The 13458-nt window shown below is 49.1% G+C and overlaps 1 protein-coding gene across 8 annotated transcripts in view; it reads right to left on the bottom strand.

Moving 5' to 3' along the window:
• The window catches only part of sema5ba (sema domain, seven thrombospondin repeats (type 1 and type 1-like), transmembrane domain (TM) and short cytoplasmic domain, (semaphorin) 5Ba), a 94674-nt gene that overhangs the window by 43791 nt on the left and 37425 nt on the right, over positions 1 to 13458 (bottom strand). For all 8 annotated transcript variants that reach the window (XM_029136917.3, XM_055505220.1, XM_055505221.1 and 5 more), the window contains 2 exons: positions 10781 to 10993; positions 151 to 250 (listed from right to left, as the gene is read on the bottom strand). In XM_029136917.3, coding sequence (XP_028992750.1) covers positions 151 to 250; positions 10781 to 10946 — 266 coding nt within the window. In that variant the 5' untranslated portion in view covers positions 10947 to 10993. The remainder of the gene's footprint in view (positions 1 to 150; positions 251 to 10780; positions 10994 to 13458) is intronic.

Raw genomic sequence — 13458 nt, 5'->3', positions numbered from 1 at the left:
CCAAATCCTGAGCTCGACTCGGTCCAACGAGGCCTCAGCTGAGCGCTTAAGGCGTCATTATCAGAAGCCGAGGAGTACGAGTGAGTCAGAACTATGGCATCCTGTGTAATGTGCTCTGTGAAGAAGCTGAGTGGATTTACACTTCCTTACCTGGCACCCACAATAAGCTCGTTCCTGCTCAGGTCGAGGGTCAGCTGGGAGTAGTCTCTAACACCGGGGTGGGAGAACGTGGAAATCCACGGACTGAGTTCTGACCGAGGGGGAAGAGGGAGGGAGTCAGCTTAGTTAAAGACAAACAGTGTCACAGTTTCATGAGATAAAAGCTGTGACATTAACACCAAAACACCACAGTATAGTTTACTGATGCACGCGAAAGCTTTGGCATTTAGGATGTATGCAAGTGTTTACACAGCCAACGGTGAGAAATAACGAGATGATCAGTAGAAATTTAATTAACACTTATATTTAGTCAATTCTTTTGATCATTAATTCAGCAAAATACTGCAAAGCAGAACATCTGTTGGTTGGAGCTTCTCAAAGATAATTAAGTGTCTGGCTGTGCGTCGATATCGTTGTGATTTGAACCTCAGAAAAGCGACTCGTCCCCGAATTCACCGCCGTACAAGCACATAATGAAGGATTATTAGCCGCAGCCAGCGGGGCCACCTCGTCTCCAGCGGAGGAGGGCAACGCCGGGCGCCAGCATCCTGACGGAAGCTGACATTTGGACAAGCTTGAAACAGGCTTTTACAAATCTAAATCTCACGGCGGCGAAGCAAAGGTGACGTTGTTAATGTCACATTAAAAAAAAAAGGAAAGGCACATTTTCCTGCTCAAGCTTTAAACAGACTGCACCGTATAGGACGTTTGTGCAGCAGGCAAGGGTTTATCATATTCTCCATGCTAAACACACAATCACAACATTTGGTGGGAATTCATACTCCCTTAACCAATTTAAAAAGCTGTGTTAAATCGCCTTCGGCTATTTTCACCCAACGTCTGAAAAGGGAAATAAAGTGTCTGCACATTGAGGAATCGATGTTTAACATACAGTGGAGCTGTTCATGTCACGATTTAATGTCGTTTCCAAAGCCATTACATAAAACAAACTCATCAGACGGCGAATAAACGAAACAGAGAAATAAAAAAAGAGAGTGAGGTGATCGTGTGTGAAAACATTCAGGCCACAGTGCTGATAACTATTCATTAGGGAAGCACTGATCAAACATTTAAAACCTTAAACCTTGATTTAATCAAATATTAAATCAACTCCCACAAGCCTGAGGCTACAGATATGACTCGACATCAAAGTGTAGGAAAGTCGGAATGGATTTTAGGTTCTGTGAAAACAGAGATAAGAGACAGAGGCTGCATCTACTCTACTGTGTGATGTAGGACACACACACACACACACACACACACACACACACACACACACACACACACACACACACACACACACACACACACACACACACACACACACACACACACACACACACACACACACAGCAGCAAGGGTGTGAGTACTGACAGTACTCCTGCCAGTAGAATAAGAATAATGCAGCACAACATCAGGTGTTGTAGCTGTACAGTACAAGCAGCAGTGAGTGTCTTCATAGTGTAGCAGGATACAAAAGGCGCTGAACCTGGAACAATCAAATGAAGGTTGATTAAACAGTGAACCAACCCCAGATAAGAACCAGAGAAAGAAGCGGCCCACTGGATGTAAGCGCGTTGGGCACAGACCCGGCCAGGACGATCACACGGTGTCTGCGTGGCCCCGACACAGAGCGAAGGGGTCAAACAGGCTGCTGAATAAAAACATTACTCCCATTCTCAGGAAAGTGTGACAGAACGCTGCAAACTCACAGGAGAGCTTTTAAAGAAGGGGGAAAGGTGAGCTGTCCCTGACATGAATCCAGAGGAATCCTCTGGAGTGCAGCAGCACCAACGAGGTGAGTAAATGAAGAAACGTGCAAATTGAATGGACTGTTACTAATGAGGCAAGAACGTGGCAATAGGTGGAAAAATCCTTAAAAAGCTTGTGGGGCTTTTCTCCTGATCCATGACCTCACTGGCTGCTTGTGTAAAGTTCTAGGTTCCTGCTTCAGTAGCTCAGTGTTAAATAGGCAAATGAGGAACAGCTGGAGAATCGCAATCATCCTTTATCACGTTGTTTTAGGCAACAGCTCATGTTGTTACACTGTTAAATCAAATGTAGATCCGTCAGCTGTCAGATTAGATGTACGTAAAGAAGACCTCTTACTGTGTATTATACCTCAGTGCTGTACTTATTACATCACATGAGGAGTTTGAACTAATGATAAACTATGTTTACCAGTAACACACTGTCTGCTCCGTAGCAGCAGCTCTAATGTTAAAACACTGTTTAATTGCTCCCTGAGAACATAATAAAGGGACAAGATTTCTGATCGTGTTTTCTCTTATTATTAATCAAGCAGTCGGCACAGAAAACTAATGTAACCTTTAAAAATTAATAATAGACTTTAAAACACACACACAGCTAAATCACTGATAACCTCAGCGCACATAATAAATCACTTACTCCCCGGCGCGGTTTTAATACCACACAAATTCTGCAGGAGGCCGTCGCTTGGTCTCCATAAATATTTATACTTCATGTACAGTATGAACATATGCTTCATTTCTTCCCATTCCTCAACTTCAGGCATGCGTCTATGGGTTGAACATTTGGTGCAAGGTGGGTGTAGGAGGCGCACAAGGCCAGCGTGAGGAGGCGAGTGCGACCGTCTATACATAACTGCTCTGATGAATGGCTGCAGAGAGCGACGCAGTGGGAGCAGCAGGAACAGCGGGAGCAGCGAGGAGCATCGAGGAGCAGGGAGGAACAGCAGGAGAAGCAATAGCAGCAGGAACAGCGGGAGGAGCAGCGAGGAGCAGGGAAGAACAGCAAGGAGCAGTGGGAGCAGCGAGGAGCAGCAGCGAGGAGCAGGGAGGAGCAGCGGGAGAAGCAGGAGCAGCAGGAACAGCGGGAGGAGCAGCGAGGAGCAGGGAGGTACAGCGAGTAGCAGTGGGAGCAGCGAGGAGCAGGGAGGAGCAGCAAGAGCGCGTTGAGGAGCAGCAAGGAACATGAGGAGCAGTGGGACGGCGAGGAGCAGGGAGAAACAGCGTGAGCAGCAGGAGCAGCGGGAAGAGCAGCAAGGAGCATGAGGAGTAATGGAAGCAGCGAGGAACAGCAAGGAGCAGCGAGGAGCAGCGGTGGCAGCGGGAGCAGCGAGGAGCATGAGGAGCAGCGGCAGCAGCAGGTAGCAGAGGCCGTCTCTAGCAGTCAGTCTTTCGTAAAGGGGCCTCAGCCTGACTGGAGGAATCCAACGCTGACGCCGACAGGTCTGTGCGAACCTGCAGCACCTGCGTTATCAGCCTCGCTTCTCATCACAGGAAAAAGCTGGAGTCCAAAGTGAGATCCTGTTTGTGCAGGAGCTGTCAGCGTCACCACGCAGTGCAGAGGAGACGCCCGCTCACAAATCACATTCATTTAAAGCAACTGAGGCCTCAACACTGTGATTTACCAGTGGAGCAAATGCATCAACACATCAAGTCGCTTGTGTTTGATTTATGCAAACAGTCACTGTTGAACCAGACTGCTTTAGATGAAGGAAGCCACTATTTTACCACCACCACACTGTATGCAGGCAGACACATGGTCTTCTCCTCCGTCTGTGAACGCAGCGCTGCGGCTCACGGAGGCAGAGTAAAACCTGGGGCTAATATCAGCGCCGTCTGTAAGAGGTGAAATACAGCGTCATTAAAGTCAAACTCAACCCCCACGTTCCACAGATAAACTCCTAACGTCCAGAAATAGAAATTTATGCCATTAAGACAGGTGACAAGTGACTTATTCCGCCGTTAAAAGTGAGCCGTAAATTTAAAAGCAGCAGCGGAGGCGCCGATCGCTCGCACGCTGGCATCACGCAGCTGCAAATCAGTAAAAGCGTTAGCGCTCGGCTCAGAGTTTAGCGCCGAGGATAAATCAGCCCAAATTTGAAGCGAGGCATTACACGCACAAACATGTGAATTATGAAGGAGCGCGGCTGACTTTGATTCAGCAGCAGCCGGAGCTCATGAACCGGGAGCTTGTTTACTCTCCGCTGACAGTGAGGGGTCTTTGGCTGACTGACATTTATCCTCGTGCTTACGAGTGCTTTTACGCGCTGCTCACTTCCTGGCTTCACAGACGCCTCGCCGGGCGGCGGGGCCGAGGAGGACAATAAAGCTGAATGAATGCAAGGCCCCTCCCCTGTGGCCGACGCGCGGGCCCAAAGCCGGACCTGATGAACGATTATGGCGCTCTCTCCCCTCCGCAGTGGCAGCCAGACGGATTAATGCATTAGTCTGTGGCTGCCAGAGGAGGGAGGAGAAGGAGGAGCAGGAGGAGGAGCAGGAGGAGGAGCAGGAGGAGCAAGAGGAGCAGGAGGAGCACAAGGAGAAGCAGGAGGAGCACGAGGAGAAGCAGGAGGAGCATAAGGAGAAGCAGGAGGAGCACGAGGAGAAGCAGGAGGAGCACAAGGAGAAGCAGGAGGAGCACAAGGAGAAGCAGGAGGAGCACGAGGAGAAGCAGGAGGAGCACAAGGAGAAGCAAGAGGAGCAGGAGGAGAAGCACGAGGAGAAGCAGGAGGAGGAGCAGGAGCACGAGGAGAAGCAGGAGGAGGATAAGGAGAAGCAGGAGGAGCACGAGGAGAAGCAGGAGGAGCACAAGGAGAAGCAGGAGGAGCATAAGGAGAAGCAGGAGGAGCACGAGGAGAAGCAGGAGGAGCACAAGGAGAAGCAGGAGGAGCACAAGGAGAAGCAGGAGGAGCACAAGGAGAAGCAGGAGGAGCATAAGGAGAAGCAGGAGAAGCACAAGGAGAAGCAGGAGAAGCAGGAGGAGAAGCACGAGGAGAAGCAGGAGGAGGAGCAGGAGCACGAGGAGAAGAGAGAGAAGCAGGAGGAGCAGGAGGAGGAGCAGGAGGAGCACAAGGAGAAGCAGGAGGAGCAGGAGGAGAAGCAGGAGGAGCACAAGGAGAAGCAGGAGGAGCATAAGGAGAAGCAGGAGGAGCACGAGGAGAAGCAGGAGGAGCACGAGGAGAAGCAGGAGGAGCACAAGGAGAAGCAGGAGGAGCATAAGGAGAAGCAGGAGGAGCACGAGGAGAAGCAGGAGGAGCACGAGGAGAAGCAGGAGGAGCATAAGGAGAAGCAGGAGGAGCACAAGGAGAAGCACGAGAAGCAGGAGGAGAAGCACGAGGACAAGCAGGAGGAGGAGCAGGAGCACGAGGAGAAGCAGGAGGAGCATAAGGAGAAGCAGGAGGAGCACGAGGAGAAGCAGGAGGAGCACAAGGAGAAGCAGGAGGAGCACAAGGAGAAGCAGGAGGAGGCAGGGAGAGCAGGAGAAGCAGGAGGAGCACGAGGAGAAGCAGGAGGAGCACGAGGAGAAGCAGGAGGAGCACGAGGAGAAGCAGGAGGAGCACAAGGAGAAGCAGGAGGAGCACAAGGAGAAGCAGGAGGAGCACAAGGAGAAGCAGGAGAAGCAGGAGGAGCAGGAGGAGAAGCACGAGGAGAAGCAGGAGGAGGAGCAGGAGCACGAGGAGAAGCAGGAGGAGCACGAGGAGAAGCAGGAGGAGCACAAGGAGAAGCAGGAGGAGCATAAGGAGAAGCAGGAGGAGCACGAGGAGAAGCAGGAGGAGCATAAGGAGAAGCAAGAGGAGCACGAGGAGAAGCAGGAGGAGCACAAGGAGAAGCAGGAGGAACATAAGGAGAAGCAGGAGGAGCACGAGGAGAAGCAGGAGGAGCATAAGGAGAAGCAGGAGGAGCATAAGGAGAAGCAGGAGGAGCACGAGGAGAAGCAGGAGGAGCACAAGGAGAAGCAGGAGGAGAAGCACGAGGAGAAGCAGGAGGAGGAGCAGGAGCACGAGGAGAAGCAGGAGGAGCAGGAGGAGGAGCAGGAGTACGAGGAGGAGCAGGAGGAGGAGCACGAGCAGAAGCAGGAGGAGCAGGAGGAGCACAAGGAGAAGCAGGAGGAGCAGGAGGAGCACGAGGAGCGTCCGCTCAGAGATTCTTCTCGCAGAGACAGGAATCATGACCCCTCTGTCCCGTCCATCCAGCTTTTCAAACCTTCTGCTTCTTCCCACGCAGCAGCGCGTGGGCCGAGTGAAGTGGCACCCTGCTGATCTGAGTCACTATTACTGTACGCCGCGTCTGGATGAGGAGCCGAAGCCGGAAAGTGCCAGCGTTTCACGGCGCCGAGGGAACGAAAGCGCGACCAATTTGAGAAATGCCAAAAACCGTGCGTCTGCACAAACACGGGAACAACACGCAGCTCGGCCACAATGGGGTCCGTCTATGGCCTCAAACCTCAGGGGGCGCGAGCCGCTCTCCTGCTGCAGACTGGGGGCGGCTATTAGACAGCGCCTCCCCTCCATCTGATGGCTCCAAGTCTGACTCAGCCCAGCAGCTGGGAGCGTGACGTGAGGCGGGACGCCTCTGGGCTCAACGATGCTGAAGACGGTGAGACGAATGCAGTAAAACTCATAAAAACATTTAAGACCAACTTCCTTCACTTTCTCGTCCTGAGTCTGACAGCAAACGTTCCCCCATTAAAATCCTGCGTGATGTGATTTTTTTATCATTAGCATTATAATCAGGCATCTAGTGATTTCTCCCCTCGAGCGCCGCGCTGTCTAATGAGCTCTGAATGACACATAGCGTGCTAAAGGTAGCTGTCTGTCATCCCGGTGCTTGGGGTGGGAACCCGCAACGCAGTGTCTTGCTAATGGGAGAACGACTCGCTGATAAGAATGGGTGTCTGGAGGGCACGCGGTCGCTTCGACGCCGCTAACGAAGCGGGTCACAGACTCGCTGCTACCTGCCATCTGGCAAACGACTGAATGAAGGATCACCCCTGGTGTCAATTAGCGCACGTATGATTGCGTTGGGAATGAATTTGGCTTTAAGGACAACAGGAAATGTGAAATAGTTGACTATTGTAGCCAAATAACAGCAACTCATATATAACCCATTACATTTTTTTAGATTTGATGCAAACAGAAACGTCTGCATTTCCTTCTGTTGCTTAGTAGCTGCAGTTTTACACCGCTCGGTCTGATCAGATCTGCAGGAATATGTTTTGTTGGTCTTCCTCATATCACTCGTCGCCCGACTTCCTGTTCCTCAGTATCTCCCCCGTTCCAACCTTTGGCTTCCACTGTGGCTGAGCTCGCGGAGGGTGGCAGGATGAGAGGGGCCACTGTGCCCCAGTGGAGCGCAGCTTGGCCTCTAGCCGCTGCCTCCCACTTGACTGAACCCAGATAGAGGGGTCCGGGGGGGTCCGGGGGGATCCGGGGGGTCCGGGCAGAGCTGAGGACAGGCCTGGAGAGAGCCCAGTAGAGAGCCGCCACCTGGGCCACGAGGCTAATAGCTTCTCAGACAGCTACCAGCGGGGAGGCGACACCTAGAGACTGATGACCCCATGCATACGGATGGGAAGTAGGACTGACATCGTAGTGAGCTGCTCAGTGAAGGACATGAAATATAATAACTACTAAATCCTTCTTTAAAATACAGTTACATTTGTCACAGCGTTTTAGATCAGAGGCCGTAAAGCCTTTAAATGTTACTTGTTCTGTGGCGCTGATGAGCAGCAGCATAAACTCCGCAGGTTGATTCAGGTGCCTGCTTTGATAGCACATCCAATTAGACCCACCACTGTAATTATGAATGAGAGAAGACTGCAAACGCAGGAGCACAACACCAGACGGAGTGAACGGCCGTGCTGCTCAGAGGGCGACATGATGGCTCAACGACAGCACCATTATCTAAGAACGTGTGCGTTGCCACTCTCGGGCCATTACGGAGCAGCAGAACCCGAGGACGAGAGAACTGCGGAAACGGACATGATGAGAGAGTGAGCGGCCGAGGAACAAGAGCGGTGGAGAACACGGAGACGACAAGTAGAATGATTAGAGAGGAGGGGAGATGGGATGCTACGCAGAGGCAGGCGCTGGATATGAGCAATAACTAGCGGTGAAGAGGACAGGATGTGCAGGAGGCTGAACAGGAAGACGTCGCTCCTCATCTCCTTTGTCTCCGCAGAGAAACGTGACCCGAGCGGCAGCGGCGCGGAACCGAACTAAGAGCAGTGCTTTCCTTCACATCCTCCCGCGTGACACATTGTGATGCCTCGAGGGATATTGCTGCACAGTCTACCTGTTTCTTTTACAAGCCAGGTTGACCCCACACACAAACCCTTCAATGACAAAACGCACAGCTAAGTCCACACTCTCTGCCCTCACGCGATGCTCTTATCAGACCCACAGTCTTTAGCCACGAGCCGGCATCATCCATCTGAACCGTACGGTGTGTGGGCCTGGGGTGTGTGTGTGTGTGTGTGTGTGTGTGTGTGTGTGTGTGTGTGTGTGTGTGTGTGTGTGTGTGTGTGTGTGTGTGTGTGTGTGTGTGTGTGTGCGCGCCTCTATGTGACTCCCATGCTGCATTCCTGCATGGATCTGCGAGCTCTGCATCTCGTGGAGCAGCAGCAGACAGACGCTCCTCGGCCCTCGCGGTGCGTTTAGGGGACTAGAAAAAGCCCGTGTTGTCGGCGTTGATGGAAGGAGGCGACGCTCGGCGTGGCAGAGGTTTGTTTAGGCCGTCTCCATCTCCTCCTGATAACCCATCACTGCTGTCAGCTCCTACGACTGTTGTTTATATCACTTCAGGAATGAGAGAGTGCGACTATGAAACATATGATTTTCCCAAACAATAATTTATCTTTGCATTGACAAACTATCCAGCTCCACATACTAACGTTGTTGGAGATCTTTTGAGGGATTTCTATCATTCATATGCACGCCTACTATACATACCACGATAAATTAAACCACTGAGCATCACACATACTTGTAGTGACTCTGATGCTCATAACTTTCCTACTCAAGCATAAAAACATCAGCTAATTCACCTCTCATATTATTTATACTGTATATACCACTATAGCTAGGTGCTGCTCCAGGCCCATAGTGTCTTTGGAGCTGGCTCCCTGATTTCCTCCAGGTGAATGAGGTAGCGCTTCAACAAGCTGCTATAAAACGCTCATCAATCACAGAGGCTAATCTCAGGTTCTTGCTGACACTTTCATTGTGCAGGCCTTTTCTATATGGCTGCCTCCACATAATGCCCTGCTCGGCATGCTTTGACAGGCCAGAGGCCCTGCAGCTCTCTGCCATGAGAGCCATTCTCAAGTGGCACGCCTTTGAAGTGAAGCACTGGTGGCGCTGGGGCTAATCTGGACATCTGGAGGCCCTGGCGGGTAAACGAGGACAGAGGCAGGGGCTCGGCGCTTATGTAGGTGACCTCAGACTGGCTACGCGGGGAATGGAAATAGCCGCTTCACAGGCTCCGCAGATTGAAAGGCCAGTGGAAGGAGGCTGGGTTTTCCAGCAAAGTCCGGCAACACAGGACCAGCAAGAAGCTCAGCGTGGATGGAACCGGGAGGACGCGAGGAAGTGTCTGGAACGCAGTTGGGAGGTGTAGAGTATATTTCTAACCACAGAAAAACGCTGTGGCCTCCTCTTCAGCGTTTGTGTTTCTCCTCTCACTCCCCACCAGTAAGTGTGCTTTTCCCCCCGGTGCTCCAATCTCAGCCACCGGCCTCGGCGGAGTGAACACAAACAGCCATTCAAAAATAAACACAGCAATTTTGAGCGTGTTTACCTTTCATCCTGCTGTACCTATCGGAGCCTGTGGCCCAAAACGCTCCATCCCATTTCGCGGCACGAGGAAGACCGGGTTTCTGGGCCCATTGTGCAGATGAACGGGCCAGATAGCGTTCATTCTACACAGTCATTTCAGACCCGTCCTCTTGCTTTGTGCGCTTCCTGTATAGCTGCGTGCTGACATGCCTCAACACCAGACTGGGGGCTTTTATTGCGGTCGGCACACGGATATGTTCATGAGAACTATTTATTCAGCTGCTGTGAGACGTTTCCATAGACAGGAAACAGATCAGCCAGGATAATAATAACTATAACGATAAGAATAATGTTATACAGCGATGAACGTCATTCTTAAGACATAAAGGCCATTTCAACATGTGCTAATAGAAGATGAGACTAAACTATGGGCGCAGTCAGCGATCCCTTCCTCCCTTTCTCTTATTCATGTAGCCATTTGCATTGATGAATGAAATCTGGGGCTTTTTTGCAATTACTTGATTAACTTCTTTCTTCCTTTGACTTGTTCATTGCTAAACTTTCTGCTTTGTGCCTTGTCTGTCAGCACCGAGCAAAAACACAGTATACAAAGAAAAAAGAATAACTAGTCACTGTTATTGTGTGTGATCATTTTGGTGCTTGGTGGATCATAGAACTGCAGGTTCATACTTGTACATTCAGACAGTAATACAGTTTCTGGGATTATGAATCTTGGCCATTTTAATAGTTTTACCTTTTTTGTTCAAAGAAATCTAATATCTCATTATGTGCACCTTCACCCAGATTAACTGAATAAAGTGGATATGAACAGACTTTTTTTTGGTGACTATTTTGTGCAATTATAAACACTGTCCTCTGTCTCATTTCAGATTGTGTCCTCTCACCTTCCTCACAGCCCAAATGCTCCAGTAAATTGTGTAACAAATTAAAAGTCTTAAAATAAGGCAACTATAGTTGGAAAATCTACAATTCTTTGCGATCTGAAAGCGACTCTTTAACACGATCAGTCTTCATTAAACGCTGACGTAAACAAGTGGTAATTAATGAGGTCTGACCTTGGATGGAAACCTTTGGATGTTCTTTTTTTGTGCACTCTGCTTGGGTCAGCGGGTCAAACATCGGGGTCGGGGTGGATGGGACGCCAGAGTTCTGGGTGGCAACCATCGGGAGGAGGAGGAAGAGCAGGAGGAGGCCGGTGGCGGCCTGTGAGGACGCTCTCATGGTGATGACCTCTCCTCTAACTGCCAAGGTGGGCCTCTGGGATGCAGCTGGAGAGAAGAGGAAAAAACTTCAACACCTCTACGCAGAATTACTCACACCTGGCTTGAAATACAAAGAGTCAAAGCTCGTTCTGAGTCACTTCTCAATCATTCCTCCCCTCAAACTTCTAATTCCCGAGGGCTTCCTGCATGGAGGAACTCAAATAGAACAGAAAAAGCAATGCAATGGTATAAAATCTGGGTGAAAATGAAATAACTGCAGCATGAAAGCATAGATGTTAGAGCGGCTGGACAGATGAGATATAAAGCTGAATACTCGAAACGAAAATGAGGGAACGCGTGAAGGACACCAAGTGGAAAAACACCCCAAAATGCTTTATACTTCAGCAATGAGCCGTCCCACAGACGAGTCTAACCCCTGACCTTGAGATAATTATTTAAAATGTGCAATTAAACCTTGGGAGTTAATTTAATGGCTGATTAAAATGGAAAATTTAACGTGATAGTGGACTGTTCAATGAGGCGTAAGTTTCCACAAGTCAATGAAGCAGAAATGAGTTCACTTTGAATCTGTGGCTCCCAGTGATAACGTGAAGTAACTATTTATTTAATACCTGCACCTCGTTCTCTGACCTCCACGCTCACGTTAGCAAGTGGAGCCATGCAGCAGACAGAAAGACGTCCACGCAGACACTCAACTGCGCTCACAGTAAATGCAATCTCTGCCAGTCATAACATATGAGTCGACTGTGCCGAGCTGAAAGCGGCAGTTCATCACAGCCCGTCCTCCGCTCCTTATGATGTTAGCTCAGCGAGGTGTAATATCGTTAAAGTAGATTAAAAACTCACTGCACCAACTTTCTGCCGCACTCAGACTGGTTTACACCTCTGTGCTGTGTTTTTCTAGCTAATGCTTCAATCAATAACAAATTATTAGCTTGGTTGAGTTGCAAATCAGCCACATTGCCCAGCGATCAATTATCCTGCTTGCTAAAGCTGGTACTAATTAGGCAAATGCACACGGGGTCCATGTTTGTCATTCCAATGCAGTGGAGTCAACAGGTGCCACTCCTGCCAACAAACACACTGCTGACCAAACAGGTGGAGGTCGTACTGTACTGCATTCGACTCCACTCAGCCAAATTGGAACCAAGTCAAGTTTAAGACCCGTTGGACCACATTCAAACCAAGAATTGCTCTGCAGCAAAAAACAACCCAGAAAGAGCCCAGGTACAGGTGAGGGGATTAAAAGCAAGTCAGCTTCTTGTTTTTGCTTGTCACCTACAAGTCAACACAGATTATACAGTTTTAGGAGCCACCACAATCAAGGGATAAGCCTGAATCTTTGATTCCTAGGGTCTGCTCCATTACTTTACCTGGGAGTAAGTGATCCAGGTGTGACTGGGTTAGTCTCCCATTTCCACACTGTAATCCTGCCCAGCAACCTTTTAAACAAGCTTTTAGCCCCAACTTCCATCCGTCTTGTCTCTTTTGGGTTGTGTTACCAAACCAAGGTCTCATTACAGTGGAATCATCAAGATCACATGGCAGCCAGAAGTCGTGCTCAGTTTTCGCTGTCTACAGCAAACAGGGAGACCGGAGGTTCTAGACAGATGGCAGCGGTCTAAATACTGTAGTCCAACTCTGGGTGTCCCCCAAGATTTAGTCTTTGGACCATGTTAGATTACCTCACACATCAGAGCACAAATTAAATGTTATCAAATGTTATCCATGAAAAAAATCCCAGCAAGGTTTCCACTTGTACTGTGTGCTACTACTGTATGTGTGTGTTCTCTGTATTGTTTTGTATTGCAACTTGCTTCACTGTTAGATGGCGCTGCTAGCGTGGCTGCCTGAGGAAATCGGTGACCTATGAAAATAATACTCTATATATGAATATTGATTATAAACCAATGATTGAAACGTGAAGTCAAGGTGTAGGACTAGATAAGTTTAACTTCTTCCTACTCTGTTTAAGCATGTACTAGGTAAATTGAAGGCTGATTAAATTTATAGCTTCGTGGTTTCAAACTGCCTGAATCGTCTTCATGAGTGTTTTTAATAGTACACAACCTTCCTTCTCGCTTCAACCATCTTTAAAACTAATCTTTGTGCATCTTCATTTTAAGTATATTTTCATGTAAATTTCTATTGCTAATTAAAGAAAACTGTTTCCAGCTTGAACCAAAGAGAAGCCAAGCAGCGTCTGTTATTTTGAATAGTGCAGAGGCTTTTAATTAAAACTGAGAAGTTGAAGCATATGGTTTAAATTTTGGCGTCTTCCGACTGGTTGTTTGTTTCACAACTGATTCAAAGATGTTCAGGCCTGATTTGGTCCTCTTGAGGTTGGGAATTAAATTTCTGAATCATGATGGCACCTTATCACCAATCTTACATCACATAAAGAGAGAGAGCCATAAAACAGTCGCGGCAGGGGAAGGAGAGCTACTTCTGTATAAATGAAATAGAAAATCATTTCTTCCGCCTTCTTCGCATTCATATGTAATTTTCTG

The sequence above is a fragment of the Betta splendens genome, chromosome 21, assembly GCF_900634795.4.
Source record: "Betta splendens chromosome 21, fBetSpl5.4, whole genome shotgun sequence".
In the NCBI taxonomy this organism is placed as follows: domain Eukaryota; kingdom Metazoa; phylum Chordata; class Actinopteri; order Anabantiformes; family Osphronemidae; genus Betta; species Betta splendens.
This window is presented reverse-complemented; position numbering and strand designations above follow the sequence as displayed.